Source organism: Emydura macquarii, unplaced genomic scaffold, assembly GCF_026122565.2.
Source record: "Emydura macquarii macquarii isolate MOO-44397 ecotype Brisbane River unplaced genomic scaffold, CSIRO-AGI_Emac_v2 contig_3305, whole genome shotgun sequence".
In the NCBI taxonomy this organism is placed as follows: domain Eukaryota; kingdom Metazoa; phylum Chordata; order Testudines; family Chelidae; genus Emydura; species Emydura macquarii.
The window spans coordinates 7,993,005-8,013,296 of record NW_027133442.1 but is presented as its reverse complement, the minus strand read 5'-3'; the positions used below and the strand labels follow the sequence as shown (position 1 = coordinate 8,013,296).

Below are 20,292 nucleotides of genomic sequence, written 5' to 3'. Positions count from 1 at the left end.
ACTGAGTCTACTTGACTGAAATGGTCTTTCCGGTTCTGTTTCCCTGAACACACAGGCAGCTGTATGTGAGAGGTGCTTATTGCTAGCTGTGGTGCAATTACGTAAGCTACCGTGTTTGCACAAGTTAAATGTTTGCTCGCTCTCTCTGTCTGGATCACTCATGAGTTTCATCTAAATGAACATATAAGTTATGCTCTTATATATGTCAGCTCTCTGGGGGCAGGAACCATCTTTCTAACCTGTGTTTGTACCGTGCCTTGCACAGTGGGGTCCTGGTCCATAACTGTAGCTGGTCCATAGTGTTGTGAGGGACAACCGCAAAACAAATAAATAAATGATCAACATCATGCTGACTGTTAGCTGTGGTGCAGCTGTCTACATCAATAGCATTTATCCACTGCCTCAGTTTCTCTGACTGAAACATCCCTGCTGCTGCCTACAGGTTAGATCTGACCCCAGAATGTTACGTGTTGTGGAAATACTGCAAACTTCCTCGCCTCCCTCTCTCTCTGCCCATCACTCCCTGTGCCTTCCCTTACCTGCTCTCCCGATACCTCGGCTTCCACCTGCCACCCTCTGTGCTTGGCGTCTTGCCCGAATAGGATGACTTTGCCAATGTGATTGTAGCGAGGGGCCCCGACCACATACATGCTCCGCCCCTGGGATATGATGAGCTCAGCTGAATAACCTGAAAGAGACAGAGACACGGAGGGGTAAGTGTGGGCAGCAGGCATCTCCTGGCACAGGGTCTCACAGCCTTTATAGCAGTATAAGGGCTTGATACTGAGCCCTGCTGAGCCTGCCTGGCGGGGAGGTGTCAGGAGCCCCTTTGCACTCCAATATGTGATAAGGAGAGTGGCAAATGGAGTCAGCACTGGCTGAGAGGGGAGAGTGCTCCTTACTGAGACCCCCACCCCACTCCCTGCAACACAACATCCCCTAGTGCCCCCCTGGGGTATTGGGGCCAGCACAGATTGTGAGAGGAGACCGTCCCACACTGAGACCCATGCCCCAGTCCCTGAAGTGGAGCGACCCTTAGTGCCCCACTGGGGGCATCCCAGTTTACCATGCCATCTGATGGGATCCAAGCCCCAGATTTAAAGATATCACTTCCCCTCAAGATGCCAGGGACATATTGAACCGAAGTGGCAAAGGATGCAAAGAGAAGATATTTTTAAATGCTTCTATAGCAATGCGAGCGGTCAGAGTCACAAGGAAGAAGGGATGGGAAATTCTCACAGATGAGACATGTCTCAGATATCATTGCCATGACTGGAACCTGTTGGGAGGATTCTCATGGGTGGGATGTTAAAACCCCTGGGTCCCACCCAGAGTGAGTAAACCAGGTGAAGGGTGGCAGGTGACATCAAAGATGCTGCAGCCTGTTGCAGAGAAGTCAGAACAGCAGGACCTTCAAGGCACCCAGATCAATATAGTGGAGGGGGCACTACTGGGGAGCTCTGTGACAGACCCCCCCAAAATCAAATGTAGATTCATAGACTCATAGATTCTAAGGTCAGAAGGGACCAATATGATCATCTAGTCTGTCCTCCTGCACAATGCAGGCCATAGAACCTCACCAACCCACTCCTGTAATAAACCTCTAACCTGTGATTGAGTTATTAAAGTCTTCTAATCATGGTTTAAAGACTTTAAGGTACAGAGAATCCACCAGCAAGTGAGCCATGCCCCATGCTACAGAGAAAGGCGAAAAACTCCCAGAGCCTTTGCCAGTCTGCCCTGTGGAAAATTCCTTCAAGACCCCATATATGGTATCAGCTAAACAATGAGCATGTGGGAAAGACTCACCAGAGAGATACCTAAGAAAGAATTATCTGTAATAACTTAGAACCCACCCATCAAATGTCCTGTCACAGGCCATTGGCATATCTACCACAGTAGTCAAAGATCAGTTAATTGCCAAACTGGGCTGTCCCATCATACCATTCCTCCATAAATTTATCAAGCTCAGTTTTGAAGCCAGCTACATTTTTGTCCCCACTGCTCCCCTTGAAAAGCTATTCCAGAACGTCCTCCTCCGATGGTTAGAAACCTGCATCTAATTTCAAGTCAAAACTTCCTGCTGGCCAGTTTATATCCATTAGTTCTGGTGTTCACATTGGTGCTGAACTTAAATAACTCCTCTCTCTCCCTGGTATTTATCCCACTATTGTATTTATAGAGAGGAATCATATCTCCTCTCAGCCTTCTTTTGGTTAGGCTAAACAATCCAAGCACTTTGAGTCTCCTCTCATAAGGCAGGTTTTCCATTCCTCGGATCACCCTGGTAGCCCTTCTCTGCACCTATTCCCATTTGAATTCATCTTTCTTAAACGTGGGGGACTGGAACTGCACACAGTATTCCATATGAGGTCTCACCAGCGCCTTGTATAACGATACTAACTCCTCCCTATCTCAGCTGGAAATACCTCATCTGATGCATCCAAGGACCACATTAGCTTTTTTTATGGCCACATCACATTGGCAGCTCATAGTCATCCTGTGATCAACAAATATGCCCAAGTCCTTCTCCTCCTCTGTCATTTCAAACTGATGCATTCCTATCTCGTAGCAAAAATTCTTCTTATTAGTCCCTAAATGCATGACCTTGCACTTTCCACGATTAAATTTCATCCTATTTCTATTACTCCAGTTTACAAGGTCATCCAGATCTTCCTGTATGATATCCTGATCCTTCTCTGTATTGGCAATACCTCCCAACTTTGTGTCATCCACAAACTTTATTAGCACATTCCCACTTTTTGTGCCAATGTCAATAAAAAGGTTAAATGAGATCAGTCCCAAGACCGATCCCTGAGGAACTCCACTAGTAACCTACCTCCAGCCTGACAGCTCACCTTTCAGTATGACCTGTTTTAGTCTCCCCTTTAACCGGTTCCTTATCCACCTTTCAATTTTTATATTAATCCACATCTTTTCCAATTTAACTAATAATTCCCCACGTGGAATCATATCAAATGCCTTACTGAAATCTAGGTAAATTAGATCCACTGCATTCCCTTTGTCTAAAAATCTGTTATCTTCTCGAAAAAGGAGATCAGGTTGGTCTGGTACGGTCTATATTTTGTAAAGCCAGGTTGTATTTTATCCCAATTACCGTTAACCTCGATGTCCTTAACTACTTTCTCTTTCAATATGTTTTCCAAGACCTTGCATACTACTGAGGGCAAACTAACAGGCCTGTAGTTACCCAGATCACTTTTTTTCTCTTTCTTAAAAATAGGAACTATGTTAGCAATTCTCCAGTCATACGGTACAGCCCCTGAGTTTACAGATTCATTAAAAATCCTTGCTAATGGACTTGCAATTTCAGGTGCTAGTTCCTTTAATATTCTTGGATGGAGATTATCCGGCCCCCCTGATTTAATCCCATTAAGATGTTTGAGTTTGGCTTCTACCTCAGATGTGGTTATTTCTATCTCCATGTCCTCATTGCCATTAGTCACTCTTCCACTATCCCCAAGATCATCATTAGCCTCATTAAAAATGGAGGCAAAGTATTTGTTTAGATATTCGGCCATGCCTAGATTATCCTTAACCTCCACCCCATCCTCAATGCTTAGTGGTCCCACCTCTTCTTTCTTTGTTTTCTTCCTATGTATATGGCTATCGACCCTTTTACTATTGGTTTTCATTCCTTTTGCAAGGTCCAACTCTACTTGGCTTTTGGCCTTTCTCACATTATCTCTTGAAATGATTCCAAGCCTCCTCCACATTTAGATCCATGAGTTCTTCAATCCAGTCCACTTCCCCAACTAATTCCTGTAATTTTTTTAAGTTAGGCTTTTTGAAGTCAAAAACCCTAGTGACAGATCATAGCTTGCAAGGCCAGAAGGGACCATTGTCATCAATGTGTCTGACCTCCTGTACAAGACAGGCCAGAGAATTTTTCCAAAGAAAAAAAAAAAATTCCTAGAGCAGATTTTTCAGAAAAACATCCAATCATCATTTAAAAATGGTTAGCAATGGAGAACACACCACGACCCTTGGTAAACTGTTCCCATGATTATTACCTTCACCTTTAAAAACTGACACCTTATTTTCAGTCTGAATGTGTCTAGCTCCAACTTCCAGCCATTGCATCATGTTAGATATTTCTCTGCTAGACTGAAGAGCCCACTATTAACATTCTAATGCTGCTTATCTTTAACCAAGAAGATGCATAAAAGATTTTATAAACTAATATATTTCACCTGTCAGTGGGATGCATCTGCCTCTGGGAGGGAACACGGAAACTGTTTATGCAGCAGGGATCCCACCCTTGGAGCTGAGATGCACCCACCTCTGGGGTGGGGCACGGGGGCTGTTTCTACAGGGATTCTGTTTCCAGCACTGAGATGCAGACATGGTTGGGGTGGGACACAGCAGCTCACAAGCTATCTGATAGGAACACTGCACTACAGCTGTGCTCAAAGATTTATCCCAGGTTATTCTTACCAAGGTAAGCGTCTTTCATGTCCCCGGAGGTTCTGGATACATTGATGAAACTCGGCTCCCCACTGCTCCCGTACAGGAATATCCCACCGGACCAGTCATAGGCTCCTACCGCTCCCAGCACAGTCCCGTCCTAAACCCACACACACAGGAAAGGGGATGGATTTGCACAAAACAAGACAGCACAGCAAAATATAGCAAGGGAGAAATGATTCATGGACTGAGTCACATGCTGCATCACAGCACCCCGTAGTGCTGCATTGGGGAATTGGGGCCAGCCCTGACTGTGAAGGGAAAGCGCCCCCTACTCAACCCCCACCCTTCTCCACTGCACCTCTCTGCACTGGGACATTTGGGCCTGAACTGACTGAAAAGGGAGAGCACCCTGTATGAGCCGCCATCCTGCTCCCTGCAGCACAGCACCCCATAGCACCACACTGGGGCATTAGGGCCAGCCCTGACTGCAAAATTAAAGCACCTCCTACACTGCTCTGGATGACTAAGGGGTGGGCTCCCCCTCCAGGCATAAAGCCAGTCAGATTCTGTCAAAGAGGATCCATCAAAGACGGCAGTGTGGAACACGGACAGGGGCCAGGCATCACTCACAGGAGACAGCAGGGAGCTGAATCCTTCCTGAGACATCTCCAGCTGGAAGGAGCTGCCGCTCTGAGACTGAGTGCCTGGGAGGAAAGACAGACATGGGAGAGATCATCCCTAGAGAGGCCTTGTATCCCATCCTCCACACCTGGAGCCAAAGCAGCTCTCCCTAAGGAGACAGGCCCCATGTCTCACTCCCTGGCCCCCTGAGCCAGCCAGTCCCCTGCCCTGGGGCTAGATTGGAGCCATAGACCCTAGAGGTGAAAGGTCCTGTGTCCCCTTCCCTGCTGAGCCAGCCAGACCCACTGATCAATGCACATGAGTTAATTTGCCCCCCCCAAGATGTGCATTGAAAGAACAGACAGAGTTGCTAGCCAGATCCTGAGTGTTTAGCATTTCACCCTGGAGCTCAGATACTCTGGTGATGGGCACAGAATGTACTCCTTTGACAGATAGCTCTTGCGTCCCTCTGCAGTACAGAATCCCAGCAGCTCCCCAGCCCGTCTCAAGCCCAGGAACCAGTTTACACAGCCCCAGGGTAAATGAAGGGCATCTCCCTGGTCCGGTACCTTCAATGGCAAAGATCTTTTCCTGCAGCTTGTTCTGGATGCCCCGGAGGGCGTCAAAGTCATTCACCTGGAAGATGTGCTCGTTGGTGGGATTAGAGGCGATATCACGGAGCTCCTGCTGGGCCTCACGATTGAAGAAAGCGCTGCCAACCTTCACAAGGTAAAGGTGCACATGAGACCAGGGAACGTAACATAAGAACACAAGAACAGCCATACTGGGTCAGAGCAATGGTCCATCTAGCCCAGTATCCTGCCTTCTGACAGTGGCCAATGCCAGGTGCTTCAGATGGAATCAAAATCGATCCATCCCGTCATCCAGTCCCAGCTTCTGACAGTCAGAGGCTTAGGGACACCCAGAGAATGAGGCTGCATCCCTGACCATCTTGGCTAATAGCCATTGATGGACCCATCCTCCATGAACTTATCTTGTTCTTTTTTAAACCCAGTTATACTTTTAACCTTCACAACATCCCCTGGCAATGAGTTCCACAGTCTGACTGTGCATTGTGTGAAGGAATACTTCCTTTTGTTCATTTTACATCAGCTGCCTATTAATTTCATTAGGTGACCCCTGGTGCTTGTGTTATGAGAAGGAGTAAATAACACTTCCTTATTCACTTTCTCCTCACCAGTCATGATTTTATAGACCTCTATCATAGCCCCTCTTAGTCGTCTCTTTTCCAAGACGAAAAGTCCCAGTCTTTTTAATCTCTCCTCAGATGGAGGCTGTTCCATACACCTAATCATTTTTGTTGCCCTTCTCTGTACCTTTTCCATTTTTAGAGATGAAGTGACCAGAACTGCACACAGTATTCAAGGTGTGGGTGTACCATGGATTTACATAGTGCCATTATGATCCCTTTCCTAGTACTTCCTAACATTCTCTTAGCTTTTTTTGGCTGCTGCTTCATGTTGAGTGGATGCTTTCAGAGAAATGTGATGCTGGTAGGCCAGATGCCAGCGCTTGCCAAGGCTGAAGATATTAGCTAAGAACTGACAAACTCATAGCTGGAGACCAGACCAGTTCACTTATAGACTCATAGACTCTAAGGTCAGAAGAGACCAATATGATCATCTAGTCTGACCTCCTGCACAACGCAGGCCACAGAACTTCACCCATCCACTCCTGTAATAGACCCCTGACCTATGACTGAGTTATTAAAGTCCTCAAATCATGGTTTAAAGACTTTAAAGTACACAGAGTCCTCCAGCAAGTGAGCCATGCCTCATGCTACAGAGGAAGGCAAAACCCCCCCACAGCCGTTGCCAATCTGCCCTGGGGGAAAATTCCTTCCCAAGGAATGTGCTTGGGTTGCTCAAAATAGGTATTAGTCTTGTACAAATTTATTTAGTGTTTAGACACTATAGAATGTTTGTAAGGTGCTGCCTGAATTAATCTTATTTGTAATGTCTGTGTTCCATGCCATAAGGAAATAGGTAACTTTTGCTTTATAACTTTGAAAATGTTTGCTCTAAACTTGTGAGCTCAGATGAGAAAGTGTTTCTCCCTGCCTATCTAGAAGAACTATCAAAATCAAATGGGCCATCACAACACAGAGGCCCTAACGCACCCCTGGAAGAGCGACATGCAAGGAAGCTCATCTAATGGACTTGGAGGCTGAATGAAGGAAATAAAACAAAGAGAAGAAAATTTTCCATCTCTTTACTGTTTCAACTCTCACAGGGCCAGACACTAAACTGAAGGCAGGGATATGCTAATGTGGTGCCAGATTTTTCAAAAGTCTCCAGAGGTGATCTTGACAATTACAGACCAGTTAGCCTAACTTCAGGACCAGGCAAAAACTATAGTAGAGAACAGAATTATCAGACACAAAGATGAATATGATTTGTTGGGGAAGAGTCAACATGGGAAATCATGCCCCACCAATCTACCAGAATTCTTTGAGGGGGTCAACAAGAATGTGGACACAAGTGATCCAGTGGAGAGAGTGTTGCTAGATTTTCAAAAAGCCTTTGAGAAGGTCCCTCACCAAAGGCTCTTAAGCAAAGTAAGCGGTCATGGGATAAACAGCTTAGTACCTAGCAGTGTTCTTGGATGGTGATGCCAAACCATTTTACCAGCAGCTTCCCAGTGTGGATCAGGGTCTTATAGACAGATACGCAAATGCTTATCTGCCTGCTATGAGGGGGGATTGGCCCTTTCGAAATACCAGACGGAATGGTAAGTCAGAGGAAGCCCTGGAAAGTTATTTGTCTGCATTGCATTGATCGTTTGACAGGGCTTTCCCTCAGTCACCCTGTCCAGGACATGGCTTGAGTGACACAGAATCTGAAAGTGGCAATGCAGAGCGGGGCAAATTCTCAGTGGCACGCCATGAGAAAATAGTGTGTGAAATGTCAGTTTATAAGTGGTTTAATGGGGGGGGGGGACTTCATAACCTGCTGGTGAAAGAAGATAACAAAACTTGGGATAAACTTATGGACCAGATTGCCCACAGAGTTCAAAACGGGGAAGCAGAAATTGGGGTTTCCTTAAAAATATCAGCTGTTAATTTCCAGCCTCAAGGTAACTCTCTTATCCCAGATGCAGCACTTCAAGAAATGATTCCTAGTGAAGGGACTAAAATATTGGCGGAGGCCCAAGTGCAAGCTATTCACTGGTGTCCTGTGGGTCAGATGAGAGAGATGGTTTCCCAAGTGGGTCCCAAACCAGGGTGCGCCTGGGACCTCAATCCACCACTGTCATCTTCAACAGACAGTCTGTCCACGGCAGATAGGTCTGACCTAGAGGATATGAACCCTGCACTACCTGTCATTTAGATCCACCTACAAGTGATGTCTGCAAGGCTGAATATAGCACTCAAGGGGGCAGCTGAACATGGAAACCTGCATGGATGGCAGATTACATGGATTCCTAGGAATTAGAGTTAAATAGGAATTTTAAATAAAGAGGGGAAACTTGTGGTGATTAGTGCAGACCACCTCCAGCAATAGATGGTGCTATTTATCTTTATCTTTGTGTCAACTTGTTGTCTTGCATGCTGTTGTGTTGTTGGATCTGACCCGGGTGGGATAGCAGAAAGTTCAGTCCTGTCTGTGCACGCTGGAGTCGGTATTTCCCAACAAAGTTCTGTGATTGTGTAGGCGAGTATTAGGATAGACAGAGCTCACCCCGATGGCATAGCGGATGATCCCAGCTCTCTCTGCCTCTGGAATCACATCCAAGTATTGAAGGTAGTCGTTCTTCCTACCATCTGTTACCACGATGAGAATCTTGGCAGCCCCATCCCGGGACCCCTTCTCTGAGATGAACAGCTCCTTACTGGAAATGGGGCACAGGCAGGGAGGTTAGTTCTTTCAACCACCATGTCTGGGGATGCGAGGGGAAGTGCTTGTAAGGGAAAAGGAGGTACCTACACCACTTTCTGGATGGCTAAGGCTGTGTAGGTAAGTCCTCCGAGCTGTTGAACTTTTTCGATGAGTGAATCTATGTCGCGGGTGCTCTTGAACATGTTGAAGTCAAAGTGCTCCAAGAAAGTGCTAGAATACTGCATGAGGGCAAACTTGAAGACAAGAGGGGGAACAGGGCAGAAGGGGAGTAAAAGTGAGTCAGAATAGCAGAGATGCTGGGTCATTGGAGTCAACACAGCTGTGGGGGAAAGCACCCCATATGAGCCCCCATCCCGCTCCCTGCAACTCAGCACCCTCTGGTGCTGCCCTGCCAGCCAGGGCCAGGGGATGCTGGCGGTTAATGGTCTAGAATAAGCGGGTGCTAGTTACCAGCGTGTTGGTGCCACGGAAACGCCTCATGACCTCGATGATAAACGTCTTCATACGTTCAAAGTCAGTGCCACGAATGCTGCCTGAGCCGTCGATGAGGAACACGATGTCTGTGAGGCGTTTGGGGCACTCTGGGGAATGGGGAGGATGGCATTACACAGAGAAATTCAGCTATGTGGGCCAAGAGACACCAAACTGCAGTGAAACTGACAGGACATCTGCCCACCTAGCCTGGTATCCCGCCCCCTCCCTACCAGCCTGCATGGACCTATCTAGCCTGGTATCCTTTCCCCTCCCTGCTGCCCCAGATCAGACCAAGGGCCCATCTAGCCTCAATCCTCCTCCTCCCCTGCTGGACCCTATACCCCCCACCTCCATGTCCCCTGGGTGCTGGTTCCCCATCCCCTGGACTGGCCCTCACCTGCCAGTGTGTCTGGGATTTTCTGGAGCTGCCGAAGGCTCTGGTCCAGGAGGAAGCAGTAGCCTTTGGTGTACATGTTCTCCCCACAGGTCTGGTGCACCGTGGGACCACACACCTGGGGCACAAGAGAGGCACAGTGTCACTGGTGACCCCTGAATAGAGCCCCAGTGTGAGAGAGGCAGGACCTGCTCACCCATGGCCATGCAGGGAAAGTTCCCACCAGGGTAAGGGACTCCCGTAAGGCAGATGGGACCCCAGGACCCAGCACTTGACTCCCAGAAAGGGGACAGGGGAGTGACACAGGGACATCACCTGGTTACCACACTCCCTGCTATTGTAGTGCACAATCACGGTCGCCATGACTACATCAACCAGGTAACAACACTCCTTGCTATGGCAGTGCACAGACAATGCTGCCATGGCAACATCACCTACTTACCACCATCCCTTCAAATATCATTACACAGTCACTGTCCCCACGGCGATATCAACTGCTGACCATACTAACTGCTAAGTCAGTTCACTAAGTCAGTGTTGCCATAGTGACATCACCCAGTGACCACCTTTCTCCACCACAGCATTATGCACTGCCTCCAATTACAGGAGTTACTGAAGACACCCCACACAGTTACATCACAGTGACAACGAAATCACCCAATCATCAACTCTGCCCAGGTACTCCAGTCACCTGGACACCGCCCAGTTACTACCAGCCATGAGGAGTGGGACTTGGGGGGGAGCTGTCCCATGGACTTCTCAGGCAGCGAGTGTCAGACCCCAAGTCACAGAGCCCACCCCCTGTGCGTGGTACCTACCAGGAGTTGGGAGCCTTTGGCAGCCAGAGACAAACCAAGGGACATGTTCACAGCATCAGGGGGCCCTGAGAGGGGAGAGACGCACTTCAGGGTGAGCAAATACACCTCACCCCCTGCCAGAGCTGGGGATAGAACCCAGGAGTCCTGACTCTCCGAACTCCTGCTCTAACCACTAGACCCCACAGTACTGGGTGGCCCTACTTTTGATGCGGATCTCCTTGCAGTTTCTGGTGTCCAGGTCACACTTGTAGACTTTGCCGGTTTCATTCACGTCTCCCATCTGCAGCGGGGCACCAACGAGCAGCCTGTGAGGGATAGAGCAGAGGGGGGCTCAGGAGATACCGCACCTCCCCAGAGTGGGGTGGCCCAGATGGGGCAGCCCAGCCCGAAGGGCCCCTCATGGATGAGTGTGAGACCCATAGCAATGGGGCCCTGAGCCGGCTTTTGGCCCTTACCCCCTGCTGCTGGCACTGGCAAACTGTGCCACACTCTGCCCGAACCCCGCAGCTGCCTCCTGGAAGGTGATGGGACTCTCCACGTCCACACTGGATCCACGGTTTTGTGCCAGCACTACAGGGGTTAAATACCCACTCATTAGAGCTTCCCCTCTGGAGAGAGGGGCTAATGGCGAGGGCTTATGAACCCGTCCCTCCTGTTTCTAGGACTGGCTCCCAGTCCCCCTGCTTTAAGCCATTAGACCCCGCCCCCCTCCCAAAATTGGGTATAGAACCCAGGAGTCCTGCCTCCCAGCCCCTACCCCCTCTCCCACAGCAGCTTATTTAAACCCTCCCCCTCTCCCACAGCAGCTTATTTAAACTTCCATTAGGTCTAGTCTTTGAGGTCCATTTTATGCAAATCATTCCGTGCGTTCATTTGCACAATGGCAGAAACTCTCCCACTGAGTAGGCCAATGCATAAGGCTCCATGGAGAATGTTTTGTTTTGTTATGTGATCACTAGAGCTGAAATCACTGATAATCTGGTCTAAGTGCTTAGACCTGCCATGGGACAGTGTTTCTGAGGAAGAGACAGCCCAGCCTGCACTAGCAGTGATGTTCCCCCCGAGGGCTGAAATCACTGAGAGCTGTGTGCAGCCTCAAGACACTGACACAAGAGAGGTCACAGTGGCAGGTGGCAGCAGAAGGTGACAGCGCTAGGCCATCAGTGACGGCGTGGTGGAGCGAACAGTGGCACAACGAACGAATCGTGATCAGAGCGAGCAGCGAGCAACTGGAGTGAATGAGCAAAGCGCCTTCTCCTTCTCCCTCCACCGTGAGAGGTGAACTCAGGTGAAAGCACCTCTGAACTCTGGCTTTCCACTGACCAAGGACAACAACGATGAGTGGGGTGCGGTGGAAGGAGAAGGGAGGGGCACGTTAAAGGAACATTTGTTTGTTGGAGTTTGTTTTAGTGACATTGCTCCAGAATGCTAGATTTGTGACTGGGAAATTTATATAAATAAACTAGATATAGGCCGAGATTTTTAAAATGCATTATTTGCCAACGTCGTTATTTCACAGTGTCACTGTCTCACAGGTCCTTATCTTGGACAGTTTCTATACTAAACATGATTATTATATTATAATTAATGTTTACATAAGAACGGCCATACTGGGTCAGACCATTGTTCCATCTAGCCCAGTGTCCTGTCTCCTGACAGTGGCCAATGACAGGTACTTCTAAGGAAATGAACAGAACAGGCAATCAAATGATCCAGTTTCAGCTTCTGGCAAACAGAGGCTAGGGACGCTCAGAGCATGGTATTGCACCCCAGCCCATCCTGGCTACTGGCTATTGATGGACTTATCCTCCGTGAACTTATCTAGTTCTTTTTTGAACTGGCCTCGTAAGCCCGTGTCATGGAGCAGGAGCTGAGACCCACCAAACTCATGTGACACAAGAAACACCAAACAGCCAATCAATGGCGACAGCGAATCCTTAATGCACAACGTGGCCGACTCCCTCGATGAGGAGGTCTCTTCCCTGCTGCCCTCTCCATCACTGCAAACCCATGCCTGGGAAGGAGAATCTCCTTGGAGCTGCCCCCTCCAGGACTGAGAGGTGGTAAAGACCCTCCAGAGCTGCAGGAGGAGGCAGATATGGGGCAAAGTGGGGTGCAGAACTGTGGAGCAAGAAAGTGGCTGAGGGTGTGGGAGGATCTGAGATGACCTTCCCCCATTCTTCCCTCCATCCCTTTTCAGGCCTCATCCCTCAGTCTGTGTCCCCCCTTCCTAACCCACCCCCTCATTCTCAGCCACCCCAAAATCTGCCCCCTTCCATGCCCTGATGGGGTCCAGGCCTCCAGATGAAAGAGATGGGACGTTGCAGCCGGAGGAAGCTGCTGTGGTTTTACACAAGGATTAAGCAATTGCAAACACTGCATCCACTTCACACCTGCTGGATCCTTTCCAGCCCCCACAAACACACACACCCAACCCACAGATAAGGGGAGTCATACCTGTGACCCACTCCCCTCCCAGAGAGTCTGGGAGAACAGAACACAGAGAGAACTGAACCCAGGGGTCCTGGCTCCCAGCCCCTAGCTCTAACCCAGCTGACCCCACTCCCCTTCCAACTCTGGGGAGAGACCCCAGGAGTCCTGGCTCCCATCCCCCCACTCTAACCCACCAGACCCTACTCCACTCCCAGAGCTGAGGAGAGAACCCAGGAGTTCTGACCTCAGATTCTATCACCCTCCTACGTCCCTTTCAGCCCCTCTCTTACACCTTTGCCAGCAGCCCTATCCATCCAACCCCACAATTCTGCACCCCACTTTACCCTGTTGTAACCTACCAGAACACACTCCCCTCCCAGGGCTAGCCAGGGATAGGACCCAGGAGTCCTGACAGTCAAGCTGCCCCCATCTCCCTGCCAGAGGGGTACTCGCTGTGCATCCGTGACCCAGCTTTTCCTGGTCCCTCTGGCTGGCACTTACCTGTGCACAGGTAGAAGAGCAGAGGCAGGTGTTCCATCCTGTGCTCAGTGGGGGGGGTGTGTGGAGCACGGTGCCAGGCAGCGATGCTGTCCTAGATGTGTGAGGATCGAGGAGCAGCATGGAAAGGAGGCAGCAGAGGAAACAGAAGTGATTCTGAAAAGAGAGAATCACCAGCTAGGAGGAGAAAGGAACTCAGGGGTGTTATAGGGAGGGGGCGAAATGGAGAAGAAAGAAAAAGTCAGCTACACTGAGACACCAACTAGTCACACATCCCTACATGGAGACAAAGAACAAAAAAAACACAGACCAATCACACACACCCTAACTCCCCCCTTGCCTCCCAGTGGTCAACTAAATGTTGCCAATTTAGTCCTTTTCCAACTCCCCTCCCCCCATAACACCTCGCTAATTTTAATATCTGGGGAAAGTACTGTGAAAACACTTACCCCAAGACGGACACACACAACCAGACAGACACATACCCCTACAGTGAGACAGACACACACACAGTTAGACACACAGCTCAACAGACAGACACACACACACAAAATCTACACTGAGACAGAGACAGATACAGGATGATACTGAGACACACAAACCACACACACAGTCATAATTACACACAAATTTGACATTGGACAGTCACAATCTCATGCTCCACTGAGACACCCACCCACACACTCCTGTACGGAGAGATCCACACACACTTTTCTAACACCCAATGGCAACCGCAGGACAAATGATGCCGTCCCAGCTGTTCTCACAGGAGCTAACCCTTCTGGGCCGGTTCCATCGCTTTGGCTGTGTGATCTGCTTGGTGTGAGAAGGGCAAAGGGTTTCTATCCAATCTGCCCCAGCAGGGAGCCTCTCTGCCCCACCCCAGAGGCAGCTGCATCTCAGCACAAGGCAAGTTATCCTGTATAAACAGCCCCCCCACACACTCAGCCACAGAGATGACTGATGCCCAGTCGCTCTGTGGTCTAGAGGAAAGCAAACAGGGGAGTTGGTCAATTCAGAAAAAAGGGAGACCTAGAGGCTTGTCGTTTCTCTCATTCTTATCTGCAGGGCTGGCCTTATGATTGGGAGACCAGCCAGGGCACAGGGTCAGCAGGGTGTCATCCAAGTGCCACCAGCTGCCAGAGAGGGGATGAGTGCGGGCGAGCCCGGAACTGGAGCCCCTGGCTGGCCGGATGGAAGTGGGCAATGCCACCCAAAGCTGCCAGCCTGATGGGGAGGTGCAGGCAGTGGAGCTCACCCCTGCAGAACTAGCAGGCCAGCCCCTGGATTCCCCCTTCCCGTGGGCATGGGCAAAGGCCACACAATGGCTCTCCTCCTGCTAGGTGGTGGTGAGGTGTGTGGTCAGGAGAGCCCCCAGGCTCAGAAACTCCTCCCTGTGCAGCCCAGCCAAGGACCAGAGCCAGGAACTGGTCCTCAGGCCCTGTGCCCCATGCTGCTGTTCTCAAGCTCAAAGAAAAGGCAGCAAAACACAAGTTCACCCAGCGTGTCATTTTGCCTAAGGCTGGCCCGGCTTATCTGGAAGCCAGCTGCAGGCCATTTGGCCACCCAGTGGGTGGCATGTGATCCAGCACCAGCCACCGCAGGTGGGGAAGTGCCAAAATCACACACAGAGCCAGGACCCTGTTCCCCATTCAAAAATACACAACAGCACCCTCCTTCATATCTTTGTTCACTCAAACCTGTACAATAACCATGCGCTTTCCAGGCTGAGCATTTATGCAGCACTGCCATGCCCAGCCCTGAGATGCAGCAGCCTCTGGCGTGGGACACAGTGTTTGGGATCCCAAAAACAGAAAATGTGAAAGGCAAAGATCTAGCTCAGGCACTATTCAAACCCATCTTTTCCTGGGCATGTGTCTGTCTCAGTGTGTCTGTCAAAGACACTCTGCTCAGGTCAATCCAAAACCTGGGTAGGGGCAGTTGAAGAGGACACAGATCCTACAGCGCTAAATGAAGAAGGTCACTGTCCTATGGGTTTTTTGGGGTCCATCCTAGAGCAATAAACAGAGAATTCTCTTCCCACATCAGAATCCTATATGGTGTTTCCAGATAACCCTACAGAAAAGGCATCACCCCTTACCACATTTCTGATTGTCTCTCAATTAAATTTGACAGGACAATGAGCCCTCTAGAGACTGGCTGGTCTTGTGGTTAAGGAATTAAACAGGACTCAGGAACCTGGGTTCTTTTCTTGGCTCTGATACAGATGCTCTGTGTGAGATCGCACAAATTACTGAGTCTCTCTGGGCCTTAGATTTCCCCATCTGTAACTAAAGATAATAAGCCTTCCTTTGTCTACTTTGACTTTGTTCTCTAGGGCAAGGACTGTCTACAGCGTCTATGCAGCGCCCAGCATAGTTCGAACCTTGATCTTAGTCGGGGTCTGTGCAGCGCCTGGTACAACAGGGGACCACTTTGACCCAGGAGAGAGGCACAAAATGGTTACAAGACAGAGCAGGAGGCAGCGGGGAGGAGGGTGGGAAACAGGGTTCATAACAAGTACCCAAGTTAGCATTAGATATCTGTGCGTCTCTCTAGTTCTCCCCATATCTCTCTCTCTCTCTCTCACACACACACACACATTCACACAAATGAGTCATATCCGTCCTCAATCTACTTAAAAATATAGCTTCCTCTTTCACTTCCTTTGAGTGCAGGAGGGGGGATGCTGAGCTGAGAAATTCATGCACCAATTTCACAACTTTTTCAAGCTGTAGATTTGCAGCCTCTGGTGTGCACTGTCTCTGACCTGAGATGCCTAGGGTAGCTCACTCTGAAAATGCCTAGGTCAGGGCAGGCTGCAAAAAGGGGAACATATTCTCCCAAAACTGGTGGATAGCACTGCGGTTAGATTCACCAACCAGTCACAACTAGGCTCCTGATCCCCTACTCTGGTTATCAAGAAGCTCAAAAAAAGAAATCACACAGCCCCCTTGATTTCATTTCAGTCTCTGGCTCCCAATCAGCAACTAGGTCCAGTAAAGAGAGAAGTTATTTAAACTCTATTCCCTTTACAGAATGTTCTCCTGTTCCCTAAAGGACCAGCCACATTCCCATTTCAATTTTACCTTGAATCTTACCCAAAATACCACACTGCCAGTAGGTCCTTTAGCATCTAAATCTAAAGGTTTATTACAAAAGAAAAGAACAAGAAGAGAGCTGTTGAAGGGCCAAAACAATCAGATACAAACACATGACTTTAAAGTCCATATGTCAGGTTCTTTGCAGCCTTGGTGAGTTTGGCTTGTCATATCCCCCTGGAGCACATCCAGAACTTGGAGGGGTCTATCAGTCCTTTGTTCAAAGATTCAGCTTGCAGAGACGTTACTCCAGAACTAAGAAGCAGGACTGAAGACATAATGGAGAAGATGCAGCTGCCTTTTTATATCCTTCGCCATAGGGCTTGTACATCCTTTGTCCTGAACACAAGCTCACAGCACATGGGTATGGAAAAGCACATGCAATCCCCTGTCCATTTGCATGTCCCTACATGTCCTGCTGACTCATAGGCATAGCCCCTGGCTTCTCTCAGTGGGTCCATAGTACAGCTCATTACCTTCAATGGGCCGTCAAACCAGCCAGGTAGTGCTGATGCTAATCTGTCTGGGCGGGCCACCAAGAAACACAGCACAAGTTTGACAAAGAGATATATCACACACATTCATAACTCATGATACAGAGATGATACATAAATATAAGCTTGTTTATATATGTATCAAATCATAACTTTTCCATTGATAACTTATCTGACATATCTTGTAAGATGCATTGCAATTTTGCAATATTGCTTTCAATAATGTTATAAATGGTCACCCACATGCCATACAGCATCACACTGAAATCCTTCTGAGATCAGTTGCCTCCTCTATCCCTGGACAGTTCTATATGTGCCCTGTTTGCACAAAGCTGGTGTTAGGGTGAGAGATTTTGGTAAAGCATGGACAGGCCCAGAAAAGGTTTTCAGGTTAACGGATCAGCAAGATTTGGTGGCCACACTCTGAGGTGACCAACAAAAATTGTTTCAGGAACCCCTGGCCCGGGGTGACCAGTTAGCAAGTGTTAGAAATCAGACACTTTTTTTCAGGGTGGGGTCTTAGATAGTTGCATATAAAGCCCTTAATATCAGGACATCTGCACACCCTAATTGTTATACTTATAAAATAAACAGCAATATCTTATTCAGAGAGACAAAGACAATACACCACGTTTATTGTAAAAAAAGAGATTTCAAAAAGCAGTTGCCTACGCACATACACACAAAATTCTACAATGATGGAGTATAATTACCAGCCTCAGTTGCTCGTGTTAGACCACTGGCCAGGTGGCTAAGGGACAAGAGAGGGAGCAGGGGTCTGTTGGTGCGCACCGATGCTCCTGGGGGATGATTGTAGAACCAAACCCAAAGTCCTCATCTTTTTATAGGGGTAAGCTCTTATGCCACTCTATGGGTTATGCTTCATCATGCTGCATCTGCATCCTGGTGTGATTATCAAACACCCATATTTTGCAAGCATGACCATTGTTATCTATCACAGTTCATCTTGTTTTCTTCCTTCAAGGTAGACCCCAGAGTTATCACGGTGGGCATTCTTCAGCCAGCTGGGTCATAAAAGTTATTTTCACTCCCTTAATATTTATTCAAGTCTAGGGCCTTTCTCCATCACTCCCTCATCTCACGTACGCACATCACTCACTCATCCATTCACACACTAATCTCTTAACATTCAATTAAAACTTATGACTGAAAAACTCTAATGTCCTTCAGAAATAATTACATCTTTTCTTATCTAAAACATTTTCTATTACCAGAGTAAATTCAATTAGCAATGGGTTTTTCTGTTTCAGTATGTATACTGATGTTACTTTAAAACTAATCTTTATACCACATGTGTTCAGCAATAGCAACGGTTTCTCAACCAGGATCGTTGGTAACTTTACAAATAGGATAATTAATGACCGGATGGTGGTTCCAAAAAGAAAACAACATTATCAATAGTTAGTAGATTTCCGTCACATAAGCTAGAAGGCCATGTTAAAATGCAGAGCCTCAGAAAGGCTGTTGTTGTGGTTTGTCATGTACCAAAAAGGGTAAAAATATAATAGAATTGTAATATAGCAGAATCAAGCTCTGGGCTTACACAGTTCCCCATGTCAGACCATTTCACAAAAGGGGGTCGTGTGTGCCTCTGCCAAAAGGTAAGAACTCGCCAACTGCCCTGGTTGTTGTGAAGGGTTTGTACAGGAAACAATTTTAGAGCTATGTAACATCTAGTCTATTGTGGCCCCAATCTGTCTGGAGCAAAACCCACCACCTGAGAAGGAAGTGGCTGTGAGCGGAACCAATCAACATGAGAACAATGGACACCTGTGGAGACAGATGACATTTGCTGTCTGGCCCAGATGCAAGCTGGAAATTTCTAAAGACAAGAAACGCACCAGCAGAGTTCTAAGAGGTGGTGAATAACTGAGACCAGATCTTTGTCTTCCAGGGGTAGGACAGATCATCCTAGCCAACCAGAGATGTTAGAAAAGGTTGCCCACGGATGCTGCTATTGAGAGATTAGTGTCAGCAGGGAATCCAAAGATACTCGTAGACTATGGACTGACTGACCGTGCGTGCGCTCTGTCAACTGGAGGAGGCTGTGCCAGGGCTGTGAACTCTTCAAAGTACTTTCCGCTGCCCACAAGCAACACCCCCATCTTGCTCAGGTTCAGTTTCAGCCAGCTGTTCTTAACCATGAATTGATCTCATCCAAGCACTGGCCATTGCTGGTGGTGGTGTTGGTATGTGGGGAAGGGATTGTAAAGCTGTGTCTCATCTGCATATTGCTGGCCTTTGAGTCCATGTCAGCTCACCAATTCACCTAGCAATTGCATATAGATGTTGAAAAGGACTAGACAGAATTGATCCTTGTGGGAATCCAATATATTTTTGGGTATCGATACCCTCAGTCTTCCGAGCTTAACTTCTGAGCAGCCTTCCCTTGTCGCTCACTGGCTTGGACGGTGGCTTCCCATTTCCAGCTTTCACTACATAAAGGGACATTTAATTGCTCATTCGATTTAGCCTGAAAGAAAGGTGCTTAACTCACCCATCAGTTCTGCCCATTGATCAAAGACCCTCTTGATGGAAGCCATTAGCACTTTCCTAGGGGTACATTTATAAATAGTGTTGCCCCTTTTGAATTCAGTGGTTAGTCAACATTCGGGATCCTGTGCCTTGTTTCTGTTAGCAAACTAGATTGATGTTGGAATCATGTACTTCTTTGATGTAATCCTGTTCATTTACAGAAAATGTACAAAGTCCAGTTTCCCTGAACACAGCAGGAATCAAACTGCAGGAGACAGTTTCTTTGCTCACACTTCCAACCTCTTTCCCGAAAGCATTCTGACCAAAACCTCTCTCTCTTACCTTTTTCTCAGGGTCATGCTTTCCGTGCTTCTGAGGCTAGCATTTCCTTGCTGACTTCTCTGTTTCTTTCTGCTTACACACACACACACACAGCATCCAGAAAAATCTCCTCTCCCTATATAGCTCAGTTTCCAACTGGCCTTTCATGACCTGCATTTTGAGCAGTGGTGCTTATAATTTCAGGCAACTTGTGGCAACCATCACATTAACCCATCTCATAAAGGAGCTTGAGTGTTTGTTTCTGACATTTATCCTGAACAAAGGACAGTTTTAATTAGGGTTTATCCAACCCGCCACAATATTGTCCCCTCTCAGAAAAGAAATAAAGGT

At 48.1% G+C, this 20,292-nt stretch overlaps 1 protein-coding gene across 1 annotated transcript; it reads right to left on the bottom strand.

Moving 5' to 3' along the window:
• Positions 1-539: 539 nt before the first annotated feature.
• On the bottom strand, positions 540-13,725 carry LOC137143224 (integrin alpha-D-like; the record flags this gene model as incomplete). The annotated part of the gene is made up of 12 exons (XM_067532890.1): positions 13,533-13,725; positions 11,054-11,168; positions 10,800-10,903; positions 10,599-10,663; positions 9,784-9,898; positions 9,363-9,493; positions 9,000-9,145; positions 8,754-8,904; positions 5,622-5,772; positions 5,062-5,135; positions 4,459-4,588; positions 540-688 (listed from the first exon to the last, which is right to left on the bottom strand). Coding segments are annotated over exons 1-12 (1,368 nt in total), but the record flags the coding sequence as incomplete, so codon positions are not given.
• Positions 13,726-20,292: the final 6,567 nt, after the last annotated feature.